At 49.9% G+C, this 24121-nt stretch overlaps 1 protein-coding gene across 2 annotated transcripts; it reads right to left on the reverse strand.

Annotated features, from left to right (window-relative positions):
• DCAKD (dephospho-CoA kinase domain containing) lies at positions 1-24121 on the reverse strand. Of its 2 annotated transcripts, XM_084748138.1 has the most exons (6): positions 23972-24102; positions 9986-10050; positions 6478-6683; positions 5949-6152; positions 3438-3525; positions 1-1114 (listed from the first exon to the last, which is right to left on the reverse strand). In XM_084748138.1, the coding sequence occupies exons 3-6, from the start codon at positions 6587-6589 to the stop codon at positions 823-825; spliced, it is 696 nt and encodes a 231-aa protein (XP_084604264.1). In that variant the 5' UTR covers positions 6590-6683; positions 9986-10050; positions 23972-24102; the 3' UTR covers positions 1-822. The 2 variants fall into 2 exon arrangements, with proteins under 2 accessions (XP_084604264.1, XP_084604263.1); XM_084748137.1 differs by lacking the exon at positions 9986-10050 and having other exon boundaries at positions 23972-24121.

The following is a 24121-nucleotide window of genomic DNA, read 5'->3' on the forward strand; positions in this document are numbered from 1 at the left end:
GACATTTCAGACCAATTCACTTTATTGAGCACCGGTGGACGCAGAGGCGAGCCAGCCCTGCCATCTAGAGGCGCACAGTCTAGGAGAAGCCAGTCTCGTGTTGATTATTCTATTACAGGTCAAGATAACACATGGGAGGGTGATCTTGGAGCACCTGGGGCTGCTGGTGCCTGACCGGGACAAAGATGCCGTGGGGGTGGGGGTGGGGCATCTGGGGGAAGGCACAGATGTAAGATAGCATGGGGCCCGGGGAATGCCAAGAGTACAGGGCTCGGAGGCCACGTGGTGGGAGGTAGTGGCCAAGTTGTGAGTAAAGCCTCACTAGCAGATGACCTCTCTAAAGAGCCCTGCCTTGGCCTAGCCACAGCATCCCCTGGAGGATTGACACTGCAACCCGGCAAGAGGCTTCCAGCCAGGGGACAAAGGCCTTCAGCCTAGAAGGGTTGCTGTGGTCCACTATGGAGGTTGTGGCCATGTTGGGGCAGATGCTCCAAGAAGGTTCAGGCCCAGGAAACTGTTGGCCACATAGCCTTAACGACGGGGAGAGCCGTGGAGACTGCTAACCGCTGTTTTGCTGCAGTCATGGATACTGTTCTGCAGGTGACACTAGGGGAGGGTGGGGCTCTAGGGAGGGCGGGAAGGGGTACCTACTGACAGGGGGCTTCTTTTTGCTCTCTGAGTCCCAGACTGGACACACTCCAGGGCCGGCCCAGCACAGGGGCCAGTCTCAGTGACAGAGTGAGTGTAGTGTGGAGGCCATGGAACCTGACTTAGGCCTCCAAGGAAGAGGGGGCCTAAGACTTGCTGCCTTGGTGTGCCCAGCTACGGGGAAGGGAGAAGGTAACGGGTGAGCAGGTAGAGGAGGCTGGCAATGCCCGCGAGGCCCGTTAGGAACCCGAGCCTCAGCGGCAGGTACTCCATGGAGCGGTCCAGCTTGGCATGCAGGAGGATGACCTGGCGTCTGGTGAGGCTCCACTCGCCTGAGTTGTCTAGAACGTGGTTAGCCATGCGGGCCTTGTCCTTCAGCGGCAGCTGGGCGTTGATCCTTGCCTCTGCGTCCTCACGGTTCAGACTGTTCCTCTTCATCAGCCTCGCCAGCTGGGTATCGCGGTCACTAAGGACAGGGCAAAAGTGTACGGTGGACCCCAGCCTCCCTCCCCATAGCAAGACTCAGGAGTGGGCAGCTGATGAGGCTCAGCCTGGAACACAGGCCAGGACAGCGTCTTCCTTAGGACGTTCCCTCCCCTGCCTGCAGCCACACAGGAGCCATGCTACCTGGCTGTGACAGGTCCTGTACAACAAGACCCCTAGCCCTACCAACCACTTCAGACTCCTAAGCAAAGCAAAAGGCTGCAGCAGTTGTTTTTCACCACCTAGGTCTTTCTGCTTGTCCATTGGCCTGAGTTTTCCCTACTATAAAATGGGATGCTTTTTTTTTTTTTTTTAACCATTCCAGGTCTTTTCTCTGCAGCCAGAGAAACAGAAAAAGCCAGACATACGTGGAGCTTCCTCTATGAAAATCAACCTTGCCGGGGAAGGTGGCACATACCTTGAATCCTAGCCCTCCGAAGACAGAGGCAAGCAGATCTCTGTGAGTTCGAGGCCAGTCTAGTCTACAAAGTGAGCCCAGAACAGCCAAAGCTACCCAGAGGAACCGTTTCAAAAAAAAAAAAAAAAAAAAAAAAAAAAAAGGAAGAAAAAAAAATCAAGCCCACTATAGAGGGTACAGTGGGCAGAGAACACATTGAGCCTAATGCGAGGCACGCCTGTGGCTGGGAATCTACAGGCGAATGCAGCTGGCTGGCAGAAGCTTGGGAGCACACCCTCTCAGAGTGTGGCGCAGAACACAGCGCCTCCTGGAACGCAGGGCTGTGACAGTCAGTGCTTCATTTTGTTTATGGCTGTGGTTTTTTTTTTAAATTATTTCACAAATCAAGTTTTCTTAAAAATATTAAGGCTCACATTTAGGTATGATTACTCTGTAGGAAGTGCTCCATGAGGGCCCATAAGAGCACTGGCAGGTCTTCCAAATGTCCTGAGTTCAATTCCCAGCCCCCACATGATGACTCATAACCATCTATAATGTGATCTGATGCCCTCTTCTGGCCTCTTGGATACCTAGATACAATTTTTTAAGAGATTCATTTATTTTCTGAGTTTTCGCCTGCACGTATGTAAGGGCATCAAGTGTACTTGTGCCCACAGAAGCCAAAAGAATGTTGTGAGCCACCATCGAGATGCTGGGCACTGAACCCGGGTCCTCTGAACAGCGAGTGCTCTTAAATGCTGAGCCATCTCTCTAAGCCCTCAATTTTGTTATTAAGCACAGGAAATCTGAGGGCTTCATAGGGCTCTCCCGGCCTCAGCTGGCGTCTTCCACAAACAGAATACAGAACGCAGGGAACGCAGAGAGGCTGGAGATCCAGCTTAGCTACTGGAGCACTCGCCCAACACGCTCAAGGCCCTGGATCCATCTTCATCGCCACAAAAAAATAAAAATAAAAAATAAAAAACCAAACCAAACAAGGGAGAGCCTGAAGGCTTGCTGGGGAGGGACAGACAGGATGTTGATACCCCTGTCCCATGCTCAGGGGATGCAGGCTGAGTCTGAAGTGACAGCTCATGAGGGAGCTGGGGTAAGAGCAGGGCGGTGCTCAGGGCACTAAGCATTCCAGTGTGCTGAGAGCCTCCCACACATCAGTCCCTCGAGAACCACCTTGTGCTCAAAATACCTGCAGAATCAAGGCCCACCTATGTGTCTGCTATACTTGTGGGTGACAGCTGGGAATCTCTGGGAGGCAGAAGACACCCTGCAGCCTCATCTACCCTCTCATCCGCAGGGACTGTGACTCATTTCTCTGGCAGCTTGATTCTCCTGTTTGCCAAACCTGGATTCTGACTTGCTTCCTGTCCTGGGGGACTCTGAGAATAAAGCTCCTTCCTCAGGTGGCTTCTGACAGCTGCCTCCACACAGCAGTCATCCACGGGTGCTACCAATGGACGATCTTGAACAAATTCTGCAACTGCCTCCACTTCCATTTCCCTCTAGAACTCAGAAGTGTCCCTCTGCCATGAGAATTTCATGTTGAATGAAAGGAGCTGTTTGGGAAGTTGTGAAGTGCTCTAGGAGGAAGAAGGGTGAGTGACAGGGTGGCCAGAGGCAAAACCAGGCAGCCCAACCGGAGTGCCGCGAACAGCCAGCAGGGGGCGCCCTGCCCAAACACTAGAGAAGCCAGGGGCTCCTCTTGTCTCCTACCTGCCACAGGTGCATCAAGATCAGGAACAAAAGTTGATTTCTGTAAGCGTGGGTACCACTACCCCAACCCACTTTGTGCCTTGGCCACCCCATGGGAAAGGTGTAAAGGGCCATTTTCCGGGTATACCTTACTCAAGGGTCCTTTCCAGCCCCCACCAGCCAGGCCAGGCCTCACACTTACCAGTACACCACCACGGTGTGCTTCATGTACTTGAGCAGCTTCTTGGTCTCGAACAGAAGGGGGATGTCCAGAATGACATAGCGATACCCTGGGGAGAGGACAGAAAGCTCCCAAGCTCAAGTCTGCAAGACCACCAGGAAGAACGCTTGCGACCAGCCCCGGCAACGGAGAGTGCCCAGCAGATGGGAGGCTTTCCAAGGACAGACATACCCTGAGTGCCAGCCAGTTCCAATGCCATTCAGAGCAGAGTGCTGCAGAAAATAACTTCTGGCTGGCTGATCAGGGAAGACCTTGGAGAAGGGCTGGCATTTGCACTGGCTTGGAAAAGCGGAGAAGACATGAATACTTGGAATGAGAGGGTGCAGGCCAGGTGAGGACCAGCAGAACCCAAGGAGCTCAGGAGTTCTGCTCAGCCCAGGCGGAGGCCTGCAGCAGTGCTTGGAAGGGGACCAGGTGGTCAGGGTCAGCCTTGATCTTCAACCAGAGGCAAGACACAGCCAGGGTTGTAGGACTCTGGGTAGTTTTTGGGAGATGCTGGGGTCTTTCTGCCCTATTTAATTTCACAGTGGCTCAAAAGCCCCAAAGGAAGCTGGCTATGGTGGCACAGCCTTTAATCCCAGCACTTGGGAGGCAGGGGGAGGCAGATCACTGTGAGTTTGAGGCCAGGCTGGTCTACAAAGCGAGTCCAGGACAGCCAAGGCTACACAGAGAAACCCTGGCTCCTGGAAGCCAGGACCAGACATGGCCCCCTTTTAAAGAGTCCCATGGCTAGGTCTGTGAGAGACTTATACTATCCCAGAGCAGCGAGTTCATGCTAACTACAGGATCCCCTTAATGGAGAAAAGGCAGCAAGGGCACTCCCACAGTGAGGCTGGAAAGAGGTAATGCCCTCACACAGCCTGGGTGGGCGCACCCGCGAGCTCTGCACACTCCAGCTGTTCCAGGGACTGGTGCCTCTCAGAGAGCCTGGCCCCAGAGAGCCCGGCCCCGGGCAGGCGGTGCCTCATTCCAGACACTTTGAACCACAGAACTGCACACCAGCTGCTGGGCTGACTGTTCAGGAAGCCTTGAGAGAAGCCTTGGTTGAGGGTGAGGGCCGCTGACACACCTTGGCTCACAGCACCTCACGTGACCACGGGTCCTTAACAACCCTAATCTGTGTAATGAGTGGATGGAGCACCTGCCTCCCAGGGCGATGGGCAAGACTACAGAGCTGAGTGCATATAACCACTGAGCTAAGCGCTCCCTAAATGATGGGTGTCAGTGCTATTGTTCCTGGGAGGGGGACGCTGGCACTGAGCTCCCGTACCTCCCACCTCACCCTCTCCAGCTGAGGCACAGAAAAGACCAGATCCTCCTGGGCCTCTTATCTCCGGTTCCTACTCCGCTCCCCTCGCTCCCTCCCCTCTCACTGTCCTTTCTCCCGGGCCCTCCTGGGAGCTGGAAGCCAGCTCTTTGGTTCACCGGTAAAGGGCTATTCAGCTGTCACATCCCTCCTGCTTGATAAGCCCCGCAAACCGTGCTGACTCTATTAAGACATCCGCCTGCCTACGCAGAGACCTCCCCAACAGCTGGTGATCTTATCTGACGTTTGATTATACCAACTTTGACAGTTGTATTTGTTAAACTCATCAGGGAGAGGCTGGGGCTGTGGAAGCCAAGCTGTCGCCCCCATTTTTCACCTTATCGAACTGAAAAGAGCTTTCTGGCTTTTATTTAAGTAGTGGTGGTTGGGGAGGCGGGGGGGGGGGGGGGGCCTGGGTAGATGACATAACCCGCAAGCTTTGGAACTAGTGACATTATCCAGTGCTTAATTTCAGACGGGGGAAGCCACTGGTGCCTTGCAGCCCCGCACATGGCCTCAGAGCTGGCCTGGGAGCAAACGTAAAGGGCAGGGCTGAAAGGCAGAAGACTTTGCCAGGCAAGGGTGGGCGGGGGAGCAGGCACGGTGATGGACTGGCAGACACTGGAGGACAAAGGCAGAGTCCAGACTCTTCTTGAGAGAGGAAAAAAGATGACTTTGGCAAAGTGTCTCGGGGACAAACAGCAGGAGGGCATTTACAGAGCAGCAGGTGCTAGGAGGCAGCTCTGGCCTTTCCAGTGCTTTAGGGACTGAGGGGCAGGATTGGGTCAACAACATAGATGCTTATCACCATGGTCTTTCAGAGGGAAGTACTGACCAGAGGACGGTCCCTACTCTAGACACAAGAACCTAAGGCATGAAGAAAAAGGGGCCTGGCCATGGCTCCAATGGGAAAACTTGAAGAAACCAAAATGGGTCCCCATACTCTCCAGGAAGTAGTCTCCACACTACGACTGACAGGGGATGGCCCCTAGGCCGCTTACTCAGAGAAGCAGACTAGAGGCCATGTGTGCCAGAGGCCCGTGGACGTCTCCCGGAGGAGCTTCTCCACCCTCCATCTCTCCTGCAGAGGGAAGGAAGCGGTGTGAACTCAGCACCTAGACAGGTGATTCCTCTACCTGGCCCAGCTGCGTGGGGAGCTGTCTCACCTCGAAGGAAGTACTTGAAGGTCTCTTTCATCATTTCCTTGCGGATCTCAGGGTGGGTGATAGAGTTGAGGAGCTGCCGGCGGTCGGGCTGGTTAAAGATCAGGTCTCCAAGGACCTTGCGGTCGATGTCGCCATTCTCCAGCAAGACTTCAGTGCCAAAGGCCTCTACAATGCGCCGGTGGGCAGGGTACCCTGGCTGGACCACTGTGGTAAGAAGACAGTGGAGTGTGGGTCATTCCAGAGACTCCAGCAACCCAGAAGACCCCAAGTGATGAGGGGCAAACTATGGGGGAGCCCAAGGCTGTCTCCTTCAAACTGAGGGGAGGAGCAGAGAACACAGACTCCCTCAGGCCAGGGGTGGAGTTTAGGAAGATGGGACTCTTAGGGCAAATGAAGAATAAACAGAAGAGCCCATGGGCAAGGTGGCACGGAGACAGGCAACGAACTCTGCAAGAAGACCAGAGGACGCTGGTGGACGGCAGGATGCACAGGGGAAGCCGCTGTGGACAATGGTCCCCTTCCAACTCACCATGCCGGGCAATGACGTCTACATCGATCACAGCACAGCCCAACTGTTGGAACACCTGGATGACGGAGCTCTTGCCTGAGGCAATGCCTCCTGTCAGGCCCACAAGGAACATCTTCCCAGGACAGAGAGAAGTCAGGCAGGGTAGGAGGTGGGAAGCACTGGGCAGCTGGCACACTCGCCAATCAGCTCCACTAGGCTGGGGAAACCTGTCAGTAAGACACACGCAGGCCTGGTCAGCCCAGGGCCACAGGGGCTGAGGGGAGGGAGGCACGAGGTTGGGTAGGGCCTAGCCCTGAGCATGGGGCTGCTTCTGAGAATTAATTTCCAGGGTGTGTGTGTTGGTGTGGGCTGGACGTCAGGGCCTTGTGCATGCTAGGCTAGCTGTTCCAACAGCTCCATCCCCAGGGGCTCCCCAGTGTGTCCCTGCAGGCCTTAAACTTGCCACCCTTCTGCTCTGGGTTTCCAAGTACTTGGCATTAAAGCATTAAATAAAGGTCTGTGCCACCACTCTCTGCTTCTTTAAATCTTTTTTTATTACATTTTTATTTTGGGGTGTGTGTGCGTGTAGGCCCTTCTTAGTAGGACTTGAAATCCGTCAGAAGCACTTTTGTTTAACCTCAGAGTTACTGCCCTAACTACATTTTGCCTGGGCTCACATGGAAATGAGTTTGCCTCTCCTGAAGACACATCAGACAACAGGGGAAACAGCCACTGGGCGTGGCCTAGAATATTAAGAAACCATGGGGCTGGGCGTGGTGGCGCACGCCTTTAATCCCAGCACTCGGGAGGCACAGGCTGGTGGATCGCTGAGTTCGAGGCCAGTCTGGTCTACAAAGTGAGTCTAGGACAAGCAGGACTACACAGTGAAACACTGTTTCAAAAAGCAAAAAAAGGGGGCTGGAGAGATGGCTCAGCCATTAAGAGCACTGGCTGCTCTTCCGAAGGACTCGGGTTCACTTCCCAGCACCCACAGGGCAGAGGTCGAGATGCTCAGGCCACAGTCTTTGTCACAGAGCTTCAGCTGAGCAGTCTGAGTGTCTCTTGTACAACTGAACCTTGCCCATAACTCCTCTTTTGTTAAGAGGAAGACTCCCGGGGGTGACTTTTACTTTGTGCCATTCTCTTTTTTGTTGTTCTGTTTTATTTTGCTTTTTCAAGACAAGGTTTCTCTGGGTAGCCATGGCTGTCCTGGCTTTGTGGACCAGGCTGGCCTTGAACTCACAGAGATCTGCCTGCCTCTGCCTCCCGAGGGCTGGGATTTAAGGCATGCGCCACATTGTGCTACTCTTCTTTTAAATTTTTTGATTTACTAATTTTTATGTGCGCTGGTATGTTGTCTGCATGTCTGCCTGTGTGTGACGTTGTCAGATCTTCTGGAACTGGGGCTACTGACCTCCACATGTGCACTCACAGTTCTGTTTTTTGTTTGTTTTTAAAGTAATTTAAGACAATCACAACAAAACTCACAATATGGTTCCAATGTTTCTGGCAGCTGCTGCCCATGTCATGACTTCACTACATGTGCTATGATGCTACTCAATGCCAGCAACCCGCTGGAAACAGCTATAGGAGACCACTGTGTGGTGAACTGCACCTGCTTTCCTATATGCACAAAATTATCTGCTCATACAGAAACACAGTACTTTAATTACAGAAAAGAAAGAACATTTTCCACTGTTATTCCTTGGCATTTAAGTATCAAATTAGTGAACTGTAGGAGAATATTACCAGTATTTTTTTTGGGGGGGGGGTGTTGAGACAGGGTCTCTGTGTAACCTTGGCTGTCCTGGAATCACTCTGTAGACCAGGCTGGCCTCGAACTCACAGTGATCCACCTGCCTCTGCCTCCTGAGTGCTAGGATTAAAGGCGTGTGCCGGCTCAGAATGCTTGATTTTAAATTGCTGTTTGAGTTGCTAACTTGAGTTTCATTGTTGAAAAAATTATTAAATGAATTTGGACTTAGAACTAGGACCTCTGGAAGAGCAGCCAGTGCTCTTAACCACTGAGCCATCCCTCCAGCCCCACCTGGAGCATTTTATATAAAGAATTTCACGTGAAACTGTTCCCAGGATTGGTACGCAGGAAACTCAAGTATCAGTCAACTTTGAAAAACACAGATGATCCGCATCCTGTAATACCAAATATTCAACCCTGACTGAATTTAATTCTGGTTGTGTGTGTACTCCTCGCAGCTCTTGGGAGGCAGGTGTAAGATGATTGCGTAAGTCTAAGGCCAGCCTGGTGTACACAGCAAGACTCTACCTCAAAAAAGGAGAAAAAATAAAATAAAATAAAGGGCTGGAGAGATGGTGCAGTGGTCTTGAGTACTGGCTGCTCTTGCAAAGGACCCAGGTTCAATTCCTAGCACCCACACGGTGGCTCAGCACCACCTGTAACTCCAGGGCCCCGACTCCCTCTTCTGGCTCCTGCAGGCACCAGGCACATACGTGGTACACATGCATGTATGCAGACAAAACACTCACCCACCAAAACCCAAAAGTTAGTGATTTATGGAAAAATAATGCACCCATTGGTGTACACATCTGTGTATACCGAAGAAGTGTTTTAAGCGCTCTTGCTTAGCAGCTGTGCTGACCCTCAAAATAAAGAAATAATTTTGTTTATTGATTTTTTTTTTTTTCTTTTTGAGACAGGTTGTCTCTGTGTGACCCTGGCTGTCCTGGAACTTGCACTGTAGACCAGGCTGGCAATGAGTCACCCAGGGATTTGCCTGCCTTTGGCTCCTGAGTGCTGGGATTAAAGGTGTGTGCCTCCCAACTTAAAATAAATTTCTTGGTGATTACCACTAATACCCATGTACCCAGAGTCCCATTCTGCTTTGGGTTTAAAAAAAAAAAAAAGTCCTGCTGTAAAGCAAGGAAGGTCTTTTCCTCACTTCCTCAACAGTGGTCTGGAGTGGAGAGGTGGGGACACGAACTAAGGGCCAGCTGCCACAACCACCAGTCACCTGACTGTCAGACTCATCTAAAGGGACCTGGAAGATCAGCAGCCAAGCTGACCTCAACTCATCCGCAGGGAGCCGCCCACCCCTCCTGAGAATGGACGCAATCCAATCTCTGGGGATAGAGAAGCCCCGAAGAGATCTCACTCTGCTTTCACAGCAGAAGATAGTGAGGAGCAGAGGAAGGGAGCTGCCCAGGCTGGCTCTGAACTCCTGATCCCCCAGTGCTGGGATTCTCAACACCTGCACCATCCCCAGGGGCTGATTTCCTGATCCCGTTGGTTTGTTGGTTTGTTCCGCAGAAAGGGAGGAGGGTGCTTACTTATAGTGACCAAGACACAGATGTAAAACGCAGCCTCCCTCGGCTACCCTCTTCAGGGCCTTGGACTTCCATCTGTGGAAACAACCAGCCAGTTTGCCTTTAGCAGAGAGACTGAGGGGACAGGGAACACAAGCATGGGGAGGCTCTTGGCTGCTGGCTTGAAGGGGATGGATAAGAACCAGCTGTTCCTGTCCAGCAAGCCCTGGGTGACTCACTCCCTCACCAGCTGTTGACTGAGCTCCTCTGTGCTTTGCAGCAATGCAACTCATAAAAGCCACAGGTCTTGCCCTGCGGAGACAGAGGGGAACAAATGAAAACAGCTGGGAGGAGCCAAGTACAGGTGGGGAGTGAGGGCCCGGCCTGGCCCAAAAGGCCCTTTGCACCCTAGGCAAGGCACAGATTAGGCCCTAGCAGGAAAGGTGGCCCCTGTCCTTGCCCACAAAGCCCACCAGCTCTCCCAAGCACATGTGAACAAATGGCCACCCTAACAACCTATGTTGCCAATCAAGCCATTATTTTCCAGAATCTACCTCACAGCCATTCCTAAGCCAGGCCAAATCTCAGTCGGTCCTCTACAAAACCTTCAAAAAACCGTAGAACCCAGGCTGGACGCCGGCTCTGAACAGAAACCATGGAGGCTTGAAGCACCGGCTGAGGGGAAGGCTACGGGCACAGAGAGGCATGGGCCCTGCCTCTGAACCTGTGTGCCCTCAGGAAGACACGAAGCCTGAGTCAGAGTGCCAAGCGCTCTGCCAGTGACGAGCGGTGGAGCCCCAGAGGCCTTGTCTTTCCTGGGCTTTAGTCTCTACACCTGTCCACAAAGGGCCCAGCACAGGGTTAGAGCCAGAGGAGACTGTGTCACCGACAATTTCTTCCTCTCCTGAAAGCAGTTGAAAACGTTCAGCTGGTAAATCAAAAAATGCCATGACCAATGGAGGCCTTGGTCTCTTGAAAAATTACATGTATTGTTCAGGAATGGTGGCTCGTACCTTCAATCCCAGCACTCAAGAGACTGAGGTAGGACTATCTCTTTGAGTTTGAGGCCAGCCTGGCCTGCATGGTGAGTTCTAGGACAGCCAGAGCTACTTAGTGAAACCCTGTCTCAACAAACCAACGTTACACGTACTGTCTGTGTGTTTGTGCAGAGGTCAGAGTGAAGGCTGGTCTCTCCTACCATGTGGGGCCTGGGGAGGATCTCAAGACTGTCATGCTCAGCAGTAGGGACCTTCACCTGATGAGTCACCTTGCTGGCCTGTTCTCAGCGCTGGCTTGGCTGGAGGAAACCTAAAGGTCCAGGAGGGAAATGGAAGCTAGTGCCAGGAATTCAAGCACGGGCTTCACCAGCCAAGGCAGGCCTGGCAGGAACGCAGGACTCTGATCCCAGAGGAGCCACATCTAAAGCCTCTTCCCCGTCACGCTACATGTCAGGGGAGAGGCGCAGGGACAAGGAAAAGGACAAGCAAAGACTTAAGAGACAGGAGTCTACACTTCAAATCTGCAGTGAGCCCAAAGACCCAAGAGAAGCCTCCACTCTACTGTACTCTGCAAACAGCGAGCTCTCACGAGATACTCCAGTATGCCTTTCCACCGCTCCACTAGGGCCCCAGGAGCCCAGGGAAGACAAAGCAAGGACAGTTGGGCAGAATGCTCTTGGAACTTCCTCTGGTTTCTCTTCGGAAAAATGAGTGGACGGCCTCTCGCACCTCTAGCAAGGCTCACGCTGGCCTATGTGCACAGGCCTTGACACCACTCTGCAGCCTTGACACTAGACCCAAGCGTCCCCACTTAACTTTTGCAGCTTGCATCATGACTCTGCTGCTTAAAGCCTTCTCTGCCTCCGCTTCTGGCTACACACAGAGGTCTCTGGACTCCTTAGCCTATCCCTGGACACGCTGCTGCTTCTCAAGGCCTCCACCCATCCTGTTGGATGCGTGCTGTCCGACTCCATCCTATACCCCGTTAACTGATCCTACCAGACAAACAAGCAGCTCACAGACTGGAGCACGCAGCATGTGACGGTGGGAACAGGAATGGTGCCAGGAACAAGGGGGGAGGGGGACTTGCTGTCTTAAATCAGAGACAGGAGAGGTCTGAGCCAAGGCCACACGTTAGCCACAGGCAAGTCACCAGGTCTCTAAGCTGCTCCCAATGAGCCCTGCCCAACACCAGGCCCTAACCTTGCCCGCCAATCTACTCACTCCCCCTCCCACATACCCCTCCTGCTTTGAACTTGTGTGACTTTTTGTAGATGACAATTTTTAAAAACATATTTATTATTTATACAGTATCCTGCCCACATGTGTGCCTGCCCACCACAAGAAGACACCAGATTTCATTATAGGTGGCTGTGAGCCACCAGGTGGTTGCTGGGAATTGAACTCAGGACTTGTGGAAAAGCAGATGGTGCTCTTAACTTTTGAGCCATGTCTCCAGCTCTAGATGACAAAACTTTAAAGACTTGTTTAATTATAAGCATGTGAGTACAGGCGCCTGCAGAGGCCTGAGGCAGTGGACCCTGTGGGAGCTGGAGTTACAGGCAACCGGGGGCCCAGGGACACAAACTTGGGTCCCTTCTGAGACCCTGACAAGCTCCTCTTCAGCCACCTACCAGCCCCTGTGCATGACTATTTCTTAGTGTCTTATAGATAAAACACATTCCACGAAGCCATAAACCATGTGTAACTTGTCCCATCTCCAGCATCTTGCATCATGGCCAATGTCTCATTCAATGTGTGGGCAACATTAAATTACTTAGCCTTTCTTTGACTCAGTTTCTTCTAATGTACTTTGGAACTAAGGGCATGTTTTGTCTGTTCGTGAGATGTGGTACTCCAATGTGGCCCAGGCTAGCATCTAACTTGTAGCAACCCTGTTTGCCTGGGACTGCAGGTCTGTACAACCACGCCCAGTTAGAGGGGGGCTCTGGGAACCGTGGAATGACAGGGAAGAAGGGAACATTTGGGATCACGTTCTCCTTTAAGTAACAAACCTGCGGCTAGGATTAGTTTCTCGCTCTGCTTTCTATGTCATTTGATATGGTGATTGCTGTGGGCAAAGCACTGGGGGTGTGAGACACACCGACCCCAAAGCACTTAGTGGGGTAACCGTGCTCTTCCCAGGGAAAAGCTGGGGATACAGCGGGAGGCATTCTTCCATGGCCCCCAAGCCTGCCTGCACCCAGCCAGGACCTGGCTGCTCATTAGTTGTGAGCTCACTTCTCAGGTTGTCATACTGGGCATGTCTGGCCAGCTGGTCACTTTTTTTTCTCTCTCTCTCAATTGCTCTCCAAACGGGAAGCATCCATTTCCCTCCAATGATCAATATAATCATTCATGAAAACGAGTCATTCCTGCCTTGGGACCCAATTATTTTCTTGTGGAACCAATGACTGCAAAAAAAATATTGTTTGCCGGTTAACCATTAAGGGCTATTTTTACACACTTTCCTCACTCCTAATCGGTCTTTATTGGTGAGGGTTTCCTGTTGAAACCGGAGAGCAGGTTCTCCTTTCTGCTGGGGCGGTTAAGTCACCACCTTCTCTGGGCTGCCCGTTACCTGGAGGGAGTGGGAAGACGGGGTCAGGAATCAGTTCCCTTCCCTTCCCTTCCCTTCCGCCATGAGCAACACCGAGTGGAGGGAGGAGATGGTCTCAGCACAAACCAGCACTCTAAGAAGCCTCTATCCGTGTGCTGGACTGGACGGCTAGGCAGACATTAACGCAGACCTTAGGAGCTCCCTCCACCCCTTGCTATTCGGCCTTCAGCACTCAGAACTTCCCTTTAATTGAGTAAAAAATAGGATTAGTAATGACTTCTCACAGGAGTCTGGTCAGAATTAAATGAGGACAGAGGTCATGGTCACCTCGTCTTCCCAATTCAGAGTGTGATGTCCGTCACTGAAGCCTCCTATCTTTCTTGGGCAACACAGCAAAAGTCCCTCTCAGGAAGGAAGGGGGTAGGTGGGCTAAAAAGGTTGAGGAAAGGAGAGGGAGAGCAGGGCTGGAGAGATGGCTCAGAGGTTAAGAGCACTGGCTGCTCTTCCAGGGGTCCTGAGTTCAATTCCCAGCAACCATGGTTGCTCACAGCAATCTATAATGTGATCTGATGCCCTCTTCTGGTGTGTAGGTGTACATGCAGGCAGAGCACTATGCATAATAAATTAATAAATCTTAAGCCGGGCATGGTGGTGCACGCCTTTAATCCCAGCACTCCGGCAGGTGGATCACTGTGAGTTTGAGGCCAGCCTGGTCTACAAAGTGAGTTCCCAGGCAGCCAGGGCTACACAGAGAAACCATCTTGAAAAAACAAACAAAGAAAAAGGGCCCTGTTTGGTTCACAGTCTGCTTCACTTCTCTTCACTGCACTTACTAAGCTAGCCCCAGGCAACACTATACACCCAAGTGTTCACTGTAAACTGTGTCACAGCCTCACAACTAGGACTCAGGCACCGAAGCTGTGGGTAACAACCCAGATGCAGCTGGGTAAGTGAATGGGGGCGGGGGGGGGGGGGGGGCTGACGACAAAAATTTGGCAGCAGCTAAAGTATGAACGTGCAATGGCCAACAAGAATAAAAATGAATCCAAGGCGTTTCTTCTGGCAGTCATCCACCCTGCAGCACAAAACGTCACTGCACCCTGCTCCCGAATATCCAACACACACACACACACACACACACACACACACACACACACACACACACACGTGGGCTAGTGCATGCTACACGGCTGGAAGGCTCTTACTGCGCGTGCAGCATTAAGGTCTTACAGAAGTTACGAAGGCTGCTGATCTAGCTCAGCCCACAGTGCTTGCCTAGCCTGCTCGGAGGGCCGGATGTGATCCCGGCACTGCATAGACCAGGTGTGGTAGCTCACACTTTCAATCTCAGAACTAGTAGATGGGGGGGGGGGGCACAGGGGATGAGGTCAAGGCTGGACCAGTGAAAGTAGCTTGGTGTGCAAAGGTACTTGCTGCCAAGCCTGATGACCCATCCAGGACCCGCAAGGTGGAGGCAGAAAACTACCTCTGCCTCTGCAAGCTGCCCTCTGACCTGCACATGCGTCCCATGGTATGCAGGCACACAGGACACCCACACAACATGTAATTAAGAACAACAAAACAACCAGCTGGGGGTGGGGGGGGGAGGGAGGGAGACAGTGGTGGCGGTGGCAGTGGCAGAGGTGGAGGCCCCTACCTTTAGTCCAGCACTCAGGTGGTAGAGCAGGCTGATCTCTATGTGTCCTAGGTCAGCCTAGTCTATAGAGCAAGTTCTAGGACACAAAGAAACCCTGTGTGTGGGGGTGGGGTGGGGTAGGGAACCAACAAAACAAAACTTTAAAAAATGTTGCTTTGAGTTTCATAGAAAAAGGATCATTAAGTGACTCCTGACAGGGATTAGGATACAATTTTGGAAATAGTCCTAACACACTTCAGCCACCTTGTACTCATACTTGTAAAAAGCAACATTCTAGCCAGGCATGATGGAAGCAGAGGCAGGCAGATGTTTGCGAGTCTGAGAGAGCCTGATCTGTACAGTTGAGCTTCATGCCAGCCTAGGCTACATAATGAGACCTGTTTAAAAACGTAAAAGTGGTGGTGATGACGCAGTGGTGGAGAGGCTTGCTGCTGAAACAGAGATCCTGGGTTTATTCCCAGCACATACAGCCATTTCTAATTCCAGTCCCAGGGAATGAATGCCCTGTTCTGGCCTCCCTGGGCACTGCAAACAGGCAGTACATATACAGACATACAGGCAAAAATATTCCTACACATAAGCAATCTTAAAAAAACAATTTTAGAGCCGGGTGGTGGTGGTACACGCCTTTAATCCCAGCACTAGGGAGGCAAGAGACAGGTGGATCACTGTGAGTTCGAGGCCAGCCTGCTCTACAAAGCAAATCCAGGACAGCCGGGGCTACATAGAGAAACCCTGTCTCGAAAAACAAACAAAACAAGTTTTAGGTAGGCATAATGGTACACATCTTTAATCCCAGCCCCTGAGGCCCAGAGGCAAGAAGTCTCTGAATTTGAGGCCAGTCTGGACTGCTCAGTAAGTTGTAGGAAGTCCAAAGCTACATAGATAAATGATAAACTCTGAAAAACATTGAGAATGCTCTACATCCTGCAGTACTTTAAGTATTTAGCCAAAATTTCATTTATTTTTATTTTTTTATTAGATTAATATATTTTGTGTGTATTTGCCAGCCACATTGCGTGGCTTGGTGTGCAGAGGTCAAATGCATCAGATTCTCTGAAACTGGAGTTACAGGTCCTTAAATTTTAATTTTAAAAGTTTAGAGAGCTGCTCAGAGGTTAAGAGCACTGGCTGTTCTTCCAGAGGTCCTGAGTTCAATTCCCAGCACCCACATGGTGGCTCACTACCATCTACAATATAACCTGATGCCCTCTTCTGGCCTGCAGGTGTACATGTTGACCACTGTATAAATAATAAGTAAATCTTTTTCTTTTTTAAGTTTAAAAATTATCTACTTTTTAGGAAGAAAGCAAATGAAGAGATCAAACTCTGGTTGTCACACTTGGCAACAAACACCCTTATCAGTTGGGCCATCACCCTGATGCAATTTAACTTTTTGTCTAAAAGTAAGCAACCACACCTATCTTATTAGAATACAAATTTACTTTCATCTTCAGCAAATGGTAAAATTACATGTACACCAAGGACTACTTTAAAATACATGTTTTGTTTTTATGTGGATGAGTGTTTTGCCTGCCTGTACATGGGTAGAACCTACGTGTGGCTGGTGCTCTCAGAGGCCAGAGGAGGACCTCAGATCTCCCAGAGTGGAGCTATTAAATGTGCGTGCTGGGAACCGAAACTGCCCTCTGCAAAAATATCAACTGATTGCAACTGCAGAGCTGGCTCTCCAGCTCGTTTTTGTTGTTTTAAAAGGGAATCTGGTAGGAATCTAGGCCCTATCAGGACAAAGCCACTGAACTGGGCCATCCCAGTGTCTATTTATCAATCTTATCTCTGACCTTTCGCCCATCTCCCCAGACCTATCCTAGCATTCTTGCCTCTCAAAACCAGTTTTCCCCACTAGCATAACCCATTGCTGCCTGAGGAATTTTTATACTTTATTCTGTGCTCACACGGTGGGAAGTGGAGGTCAGAAGCCCACTGCAGGGAGTGTTTCCTCCTCCACCATGCGAACCCCAGAGACTGGACTCCGGTCAGTAGGCTTTACCCCGAGGCACCAATCCGGCCCTAATCTTACTCCTTATTTCGTATGTCTGTCTGTCTGTCTGTCTGTCTGTCTGTCTGTCTGTCTATAAGTATAATACGCCATGTATGTGCAGGTCCCCTGAGGCTGGAGTTACAGTTGTTGAATTGTCCAGTGTGGGTGTTGGGACTCAAACTGGGGTCCTCTGGAGAGCAGCAGTGATCTCATCACCCACCCCCTAACTTTTTATTTAAAATGCTGGCCATTTATTAATGACATGAACAAATTTGTATGCTAAGGACATGAGTGACCTTGCTTACATAAGACACAAGCATCATCGATTTTCCAAGTTGACCGGTCTCTTGGTTTTCGCATCAACAATGCTAAGCCAGGTGTGCTAGCACACAGCTAAAACCCCAGAACACAGGAGGGAGGTAGGAACAAGTATGAAATTAGCCAAGGGTTATGGAATGAAACCTGCTCAAAGGAAAAAACAAAACCAAAGAAACCAACTATCAATGCTGGAATTACCAACTGCTTCCCCTCAACAGATAGTACAAAATGGCAGGAGTACGCTTAACAGCTGTATTTAATTAATTTTTTTATTTTTTCAAGACAAGGGTCTCGGGGCTAGAGAGATGGCTCAGAGGTTAAAAACACGGCCTGTTTTTCCAAAGGTCCTGAGCTCAGTTCCCAGCAACCATATGGTGATTCACAACCATCTATAATGAGATCTGGTGTGCAGGTGTATATACAGGCACTGTGTGTGTGTGTGTGTGTGTGTGTATATATATATAGCTGTTGTTGTTGTTTTGACAGGATTTCTCTGTTTAACAGCCCTGGCTGTCCTAACTCACTTTGTAGACCAGGCTGAACTTGAACTCAGAGATTTGCCTACCTCTGCTCCGAGTGCTGGGATTAAAGGTGTGCGCCACCTGCAGGCACTGTACACTTAGTAAAGAAATAAATCTTTTAAAAAAACAAACAAAAAAGCCAAACCAAACAAACAGGGTCTCACTAGGTAGCCCTGGCTGTCCTGGAACTTAATACGTATACCAGGCTGGCCTTGAACGCACAGAGCTCCACACACCTGTGCCTCCTGAGTGCTGGGATTAAAGGCCTGTCCCGCCACACCTGGCCAGTTTTCTTTTCCTTTCTTTAGGCCATTTCAGAAATTGAGTTTAAAAATCTGTAATGTCACTGGGTGGTGGTGGTGCATGCCTTTAATCCCAGCACTTGGGAGGCAGAAGCAGGGGGATCTGAGTTCGAGGCCAGCCTCGTCTACAGAGTGAGTTCCAGGACAGTCAGAGCTACATGGTGAAACCCTGCCTTGAAAAACTTAAAAAACAAAAACAAACAAACAAAAAAAACAAAAAACTGTAATGTGTTCCAGGGGATCTGTCATTATATTGTCTTCTTCCGACACCAGGCAGACATTTAGAGCATAAATGTACATGCAGAAAAAGCATTCATACCCATAAAATAACTACGCTTACAAAATTAATTCAAGCTGGATAGTGGTGGCGCACGCCTTTAATCCCAGCACTCAGGAGGCAGAGGCAGATAGATCGCTGTGAGTTCCAGGCTAACCTGGTCTACAAAGCAAGTCCAGGACAGCCAAGGCTACACAGAGAAAGCCTATCCCAGCCTGGTCTACAAAGTGAGTCCAGGACAGCCAAGGCTACACAGAGAAACTGTCACCCCTCTAGTGGAGTCTGTGTGACAAATATTACAAATGCCTGAGGCTATGACCCCCAAAAAGGGGAGTGGACTGGGGCTGATGTTTTTGCCAGGAGAAATGGAATCGCAGCTCTTTTCTCTCACCGTGCTGGAATCTGCCCTAACGCTACCTCTCCCATGTCGGGACTCCTCAGGCGTAACCACGGTCGCTGGGCGACGACCCTGACTCGGGACTGCAGCCAGGGACCGTCCAGGGCTGGAGCGGTTCTGCTTCACTTCCACTTATTAAAAGAAACACGACTAGAAATTAATCACTAGTTAATAAGTTATACTATGGTCTACAAAGAAATGGAGTATTTCAAAAGACTCCAGGGAGTGGCCCTCAGACATCAGAAGAGGGAACTAAAGAAAAGGAAAAAACTGTCTTGGCACACAGGTGCTGGGCACCAGTTTCGTTAGGGAGAGAACACTGACCCTGGACAAAGGGAGCACAGGCATACTGATACCAAGGTAGTAACTTAGAAGTCATGACGTCATTGCTGTGTGTTCTGTACCCTGTACTGTCTCAAAGTTGTAATTCAAAATATGACAACATTCTGTACCTGTACTGTGTGTGCCTGACTGCTCACTGGCTTCCATGAATCTGCTCTGTGGGAAAATGTAACTAAAAGCCCCTACTTTGGAAATGTATGTTTAAAAACTTAGACTGCTTAGCTGTAAAATACACTCAGATGCAGACTCAATCTTAAGTTTTGTCTGTTTGTCAACAAGCCTTATCTCTGTTCACCAACGCTTCAAGAACCTCCGTTCCCAAGGACCTATCTCTGACTGAGCCGGTCCCTGGCAAGAAACCTTGTCTCAAAAAACCAAAAGGAAAAAAAAATACCGTCTCTTCTTCCAAAAGTCCTGAGTTCAATTCCTAGCAACGACATGGGGCTCATACCATCTATAATGAGATCTGGTGCCCTCTTCTGTCATGTAGGCATACACGCAGGAAGAATACTGCATAAAAATAAATTAAGTCTTTTAAAAAAATTAAAATTTGAAAACAAGGCTGGATGTGGAGACCCACGCCCTCAATTCCAGCACTTGGGAGGCAGAGGTAGGTGGATCCCTGTGAGTTTTAGGCCAGGCTGGTCTACAGAGGGAGTTCCAGGACAGCCAAGGCACTGAAAACCGTGTCTCAAAAAACACAAAAAGAAGCCGGGCTTGGTGGCGCACGCCTTTAATTCCAGCACTCGGGAGGCAGAGGCAGGTGGATCGCTGTGAGTTCGAGGCCAGCCTGGTCTACAAAGTGAGTCCAGGATAACCAAGGCTACACAGAGATCGTGTCTTGAAAAAACAAACAAACAAACAAACAAACAGGAAGAAGAGGAGGAGGAAGAAAGCAAGGAATGTTCTGAAGAACTTCAGATAATCAATGATAACTTCTTTTTTTAAGATTTATTTATTATTATGTATACAGTACTCTGCCTGCATGTATACCTTTAGGCCAGAAGAGAACATCAGATCACAGTATAGATGGCGGTAACCCACCATGTGGTTGCTGGGAACTGAACTCAGGCAGGACCTTTGGACGAGCAGTCAGTGCTCTTAACGTCTGAGCCATCTCTCCAGCCTTCAATTATAACTCTTTCTGCCTCCCCGCCCCCAGACAGGGTTTCACTGTTGTAGCCTTGGCTGTCCTGGACTTACTTTGTAGACCAGGTTGGCCTTGAACTCACAGTGATCTGCCTGCCTCTGCATCCCGAGTGCTAGGATTACAGGCCTGCGCCACCATGCCCAGCGGCTCAATTACAAAGATTACAATTAAATCTTTGGACCCGGGCATGGTGGCACACGCCTTTAATCCCAGCACTCGGGTCACTGTGAGTTCAAGGCCAGCCTGGTCTATAAAGTGAGTCCAGGATAGCCAAGGCTACACAGAGAAATCCTGTCTTGAAAAACAAAAACAAAACAACTAAATCTTTGCAAAGGTTATTTTCAATTTAAAATCATCTGTAGCTATCAAGATTTCTAAATAAGCATCATCTACTCTGTTCCCTCCATGTGTTAACTTTTGAAATGAAACTTTCTATTTTACCTTGTAACATTAGATGTTACAATTTCTTCCCAGAGGAGACATGCTTAAACCACTGAGTTCTTTGATAATAATATCCTACAAGTTAAGTCTTGGAAGGCCCAAGTCATAATAACAAAACTAGATCCCTGCTCAGAAAGCCACAACTTCCTCTTTCTGCTTAAACTTCACCAAGGGCCACCTGAAGCTGTCCCTAGTAACCAGCTTTTGTAAGCATAGTCTGAGTCTTTGCAAAGGTTTGCAAATGAAGGATCATTAAAGTCATGGCTTGTACGAAGTTAATGCCTGTGGTAGAGTCAGGAGATACTTTTTAGCTACAAGTGCCCATGGGAACAGGAAGTGAGTTGTCAATTTGCTCCCTGCCAGCAGGCTGAACTTGCTATAAATGCAGCATCTCCCCACCAGCTGCTCTGCACAGTCTGTGCAGACACCAAGGCCACCGGCTGTTCTTCACTTTAACCCTTCATTTGTGGGAAACAGACGACTTTGAAGATAAGTTTCCCCCCTTGAGTGACCTTCTCCTTAGGAAAGGCAGTGATGTACGTGAATGTTTCCTTTGTGAGACCGCCGAGGTTTACCTGAATGAACCACTGGCTTTGGCTGCGCCAAGCCTGGGAATGAGCTGCTGAACGTGGTCATTATGGATTTCAGGCATTCTTTTGGAAACAGTTTGTTTGATCAAAGCATTTTTCAGATTCCATCCCCACACTTTCCCCCATGAACAGGTAGCTGGGCCCAGAGCCTCGTGTCTAATCCCTGTGCTGGGGAAGCTGAGCTGTATGAGAGCCTTTCTCAACCAGTCCATAAACAACAGCAGCAGGTAACAGGGCATATTCTGCTGCACAGACAGGGTTGCTCTGTGTAGCCCTGGCTGTCCTGGAACATGCTCTGTAGACCACGCTGGCCTCGAACACAGAGACCCACCTGCCTCTGCCTCCTAAGGTCTGGTATTAAAGGTGTATGGCACTAAGCCTGGTCTAACAGTAACAAATGCCCTCCCCACCTCCTATTTTTTTTTTTCGTTCAAAATATTTTTAAAAAGATTTATTCATTATTTATACAATAGTCTGCCTGCATATGAGCCAGCAGGCCAGAAGAGGGCATCAGATCTCATTATAGATGGTTGTGAGCTACCATGTGGTTGCTGAGAATTGAACTCAGGACCTTTGGAAGAACAGACAGTGCTCTTAACCTCTGAGCCATCTCTCCAGCCCCTCAAAATATATTTTCAATTGAAAGTTGCTCAATGGGCCCAGTAGTTAAGAGCACTGGTTTCTCAGAGGACCTGGGTTCAAATTTCAGTATCCACATAGTGGCTCACACAACCAAGGGATCCAATGACCTCTGAGGGCACCAAGCACACTTTATACAGCACAAACACTCATGCAGGCAAAACACAGGGGTGGGGGGTAAGGGAGAGAGAGATTGATTGATTGAGATTGGCTGATTGATTCTTGTTCTGGGATATATCTCAGCAACAGAGTATACTTGGCCAACAAACATTAGGCCCTAGGTTCAAACCCTAATACTGCAAAAACAAACAAAGCAAGTTTCTTGTTATTTGGGTTTTTGTTTTTTGAGGCACGGTTTCTCTGTGTAGCCTTGGCTGTCCTGGAATCACTCTGTAGACCAGGCTGGCCTCGAACTTACAGCGATCCACCTGCCTCTGCCTCCCCAGTGCTAGGATTAAAGGCATGCACCACCACCGCCCAGCTTTGTTATTTGGTTTTGAGACAGGGTCTCAGGTAGCCAAGTTAACCTCCAACTCACTACATATCCCAAAATGTTCCTGTTCCTTCAACCTCAACCTCTCAAGTGCTGGGGCTACAGGTTTGGACCATGACCCTTGGTCTTTCTCCCTTCTTGAGACAGGGCCAGGCCTCCTCTGCAGTCCTGGCTAGCCTGTAGCTCAGAAATCCACCTACCTCTGCTTCCTAAGTGCCTCCATATGGGGTCGGCACCCAGTTTAACAAGCTGTGAGTTAAAACATACACACACACACACACACACACACAGAGAGAGAGAGAGAGAGAGAGAGAGAGAGAGAGAGAAAACCCAAATGTAAAACATTCAAAACCTCAATGTATCACCGTTAAAATTGAAACACAACAGCAAAATGTAACCAGGTTATAATTTCCCTGTAATTCTGGGTAATCACAATAGTTGTGAAAACACCATAAGCAAAGATAACACTGGAGATGCCAGGTCCACGTTTCCTTTGGGAAGCAAGAGGTTAACAAAACAAAACAAAACAAAAAACCAGGCACTCGGATAAGTTTTGTTTGTCGAGGCAGGGTTTCTCTGTGTAGCATTGGATCCGGCCTACCTCTGCCTCCCCCGTGCTGGAATTACAGACGTGAGCCCTTTATTTATTTATTTATTTATTTATTTATTTATTTATTTATTGGTTTTTCGAGACAGGGTTTCTCTGTGTAGCCTTGGCTATCCTGGACTCACTTTGTAGACCAGGCTGGCCTCGAACTCACAGCGATCCGCCTGCCTCTGCCTCCCAAGTGCTGGGATTAAAGGCGTGCGCCACCACCGCCCGGCCATGGCCCTCAATTTTTTTAACGTTATGTATTTATATTTTTATCTGGGGCCAAAGGAATTACTGTATGTAGCCACGCTGGCCAGGATCCTCCTGTAAATAAAAGGACTTTAATTAAGTAAATTAAAAGACTTCAGACAATCAATAGTCTAGCTTCGGAGGAAGGAAGCCATGAAAATCAAGGTCTGAAAATCAGACGGTAGATGCAAAATGCCCTCTACCATCCATCTTGAGATAGGCTGCATTCCCATTTTTCAGATTAACAACCGAGGGTGGCAAAGGTGAGAAAGATCACACGATTGGAAGGGACAGAGGTTGGATTCAAAAATAAAAACAAGAGTCCGACCACACAGCTCTAAAGCGCAGAGGCTTTGTCCATCCCTTGCCAGCTGTAAACGCTTTCATTCCTCCGTTTCCACGGCTGTACAGGGGGAAATAACACTTGGTTTCGCAGGTTCGTTTTCAAGATGATGATTAAACGTGCTTGTTTGCCCCAGGGTCAGTTACAAATACATGCTTTAAAAAAAGAAGGAAAAAAAAAAGGCGCGTACAATGCGCCAAACTACGCCGCAGAATCCCGCGCTCCGGCGGTGGTCCCGCGCGCAGACCCGGCCCCCAGCCCCGCGCGGCGTTACCGGAGGAAACAAAGCAGGAGCTCGCGCCTGCCACCCGGCCCGCCCCCTCCCGGGCTGGCCGCTTCCCTTCGCCCGCGCCGCTACCTACCGGGGCTCCGACTCGGCCTCGGCCTCTGCCGCTAGCCCAATCTCCTCGGCGCTTACTGGCTGGCCCGCGGCACACAGGCGGACCCGCGAGCGTGCACGCACACCGGACGTCCAGCCAGCGGAAGAGGCAGGACCGGAAGGCGGGGCTGAG

Source organism: Acomys minous, assembly GCF_964271855.1.
Source record: "Acomys minous genome assembly, chromosome: 12".
NCBI classification, from domain to species: Eukaryota; Metazoa; Chordata; class Mammalia; order Rodentia; family Muridae; genus Acomys; species Acomys minous.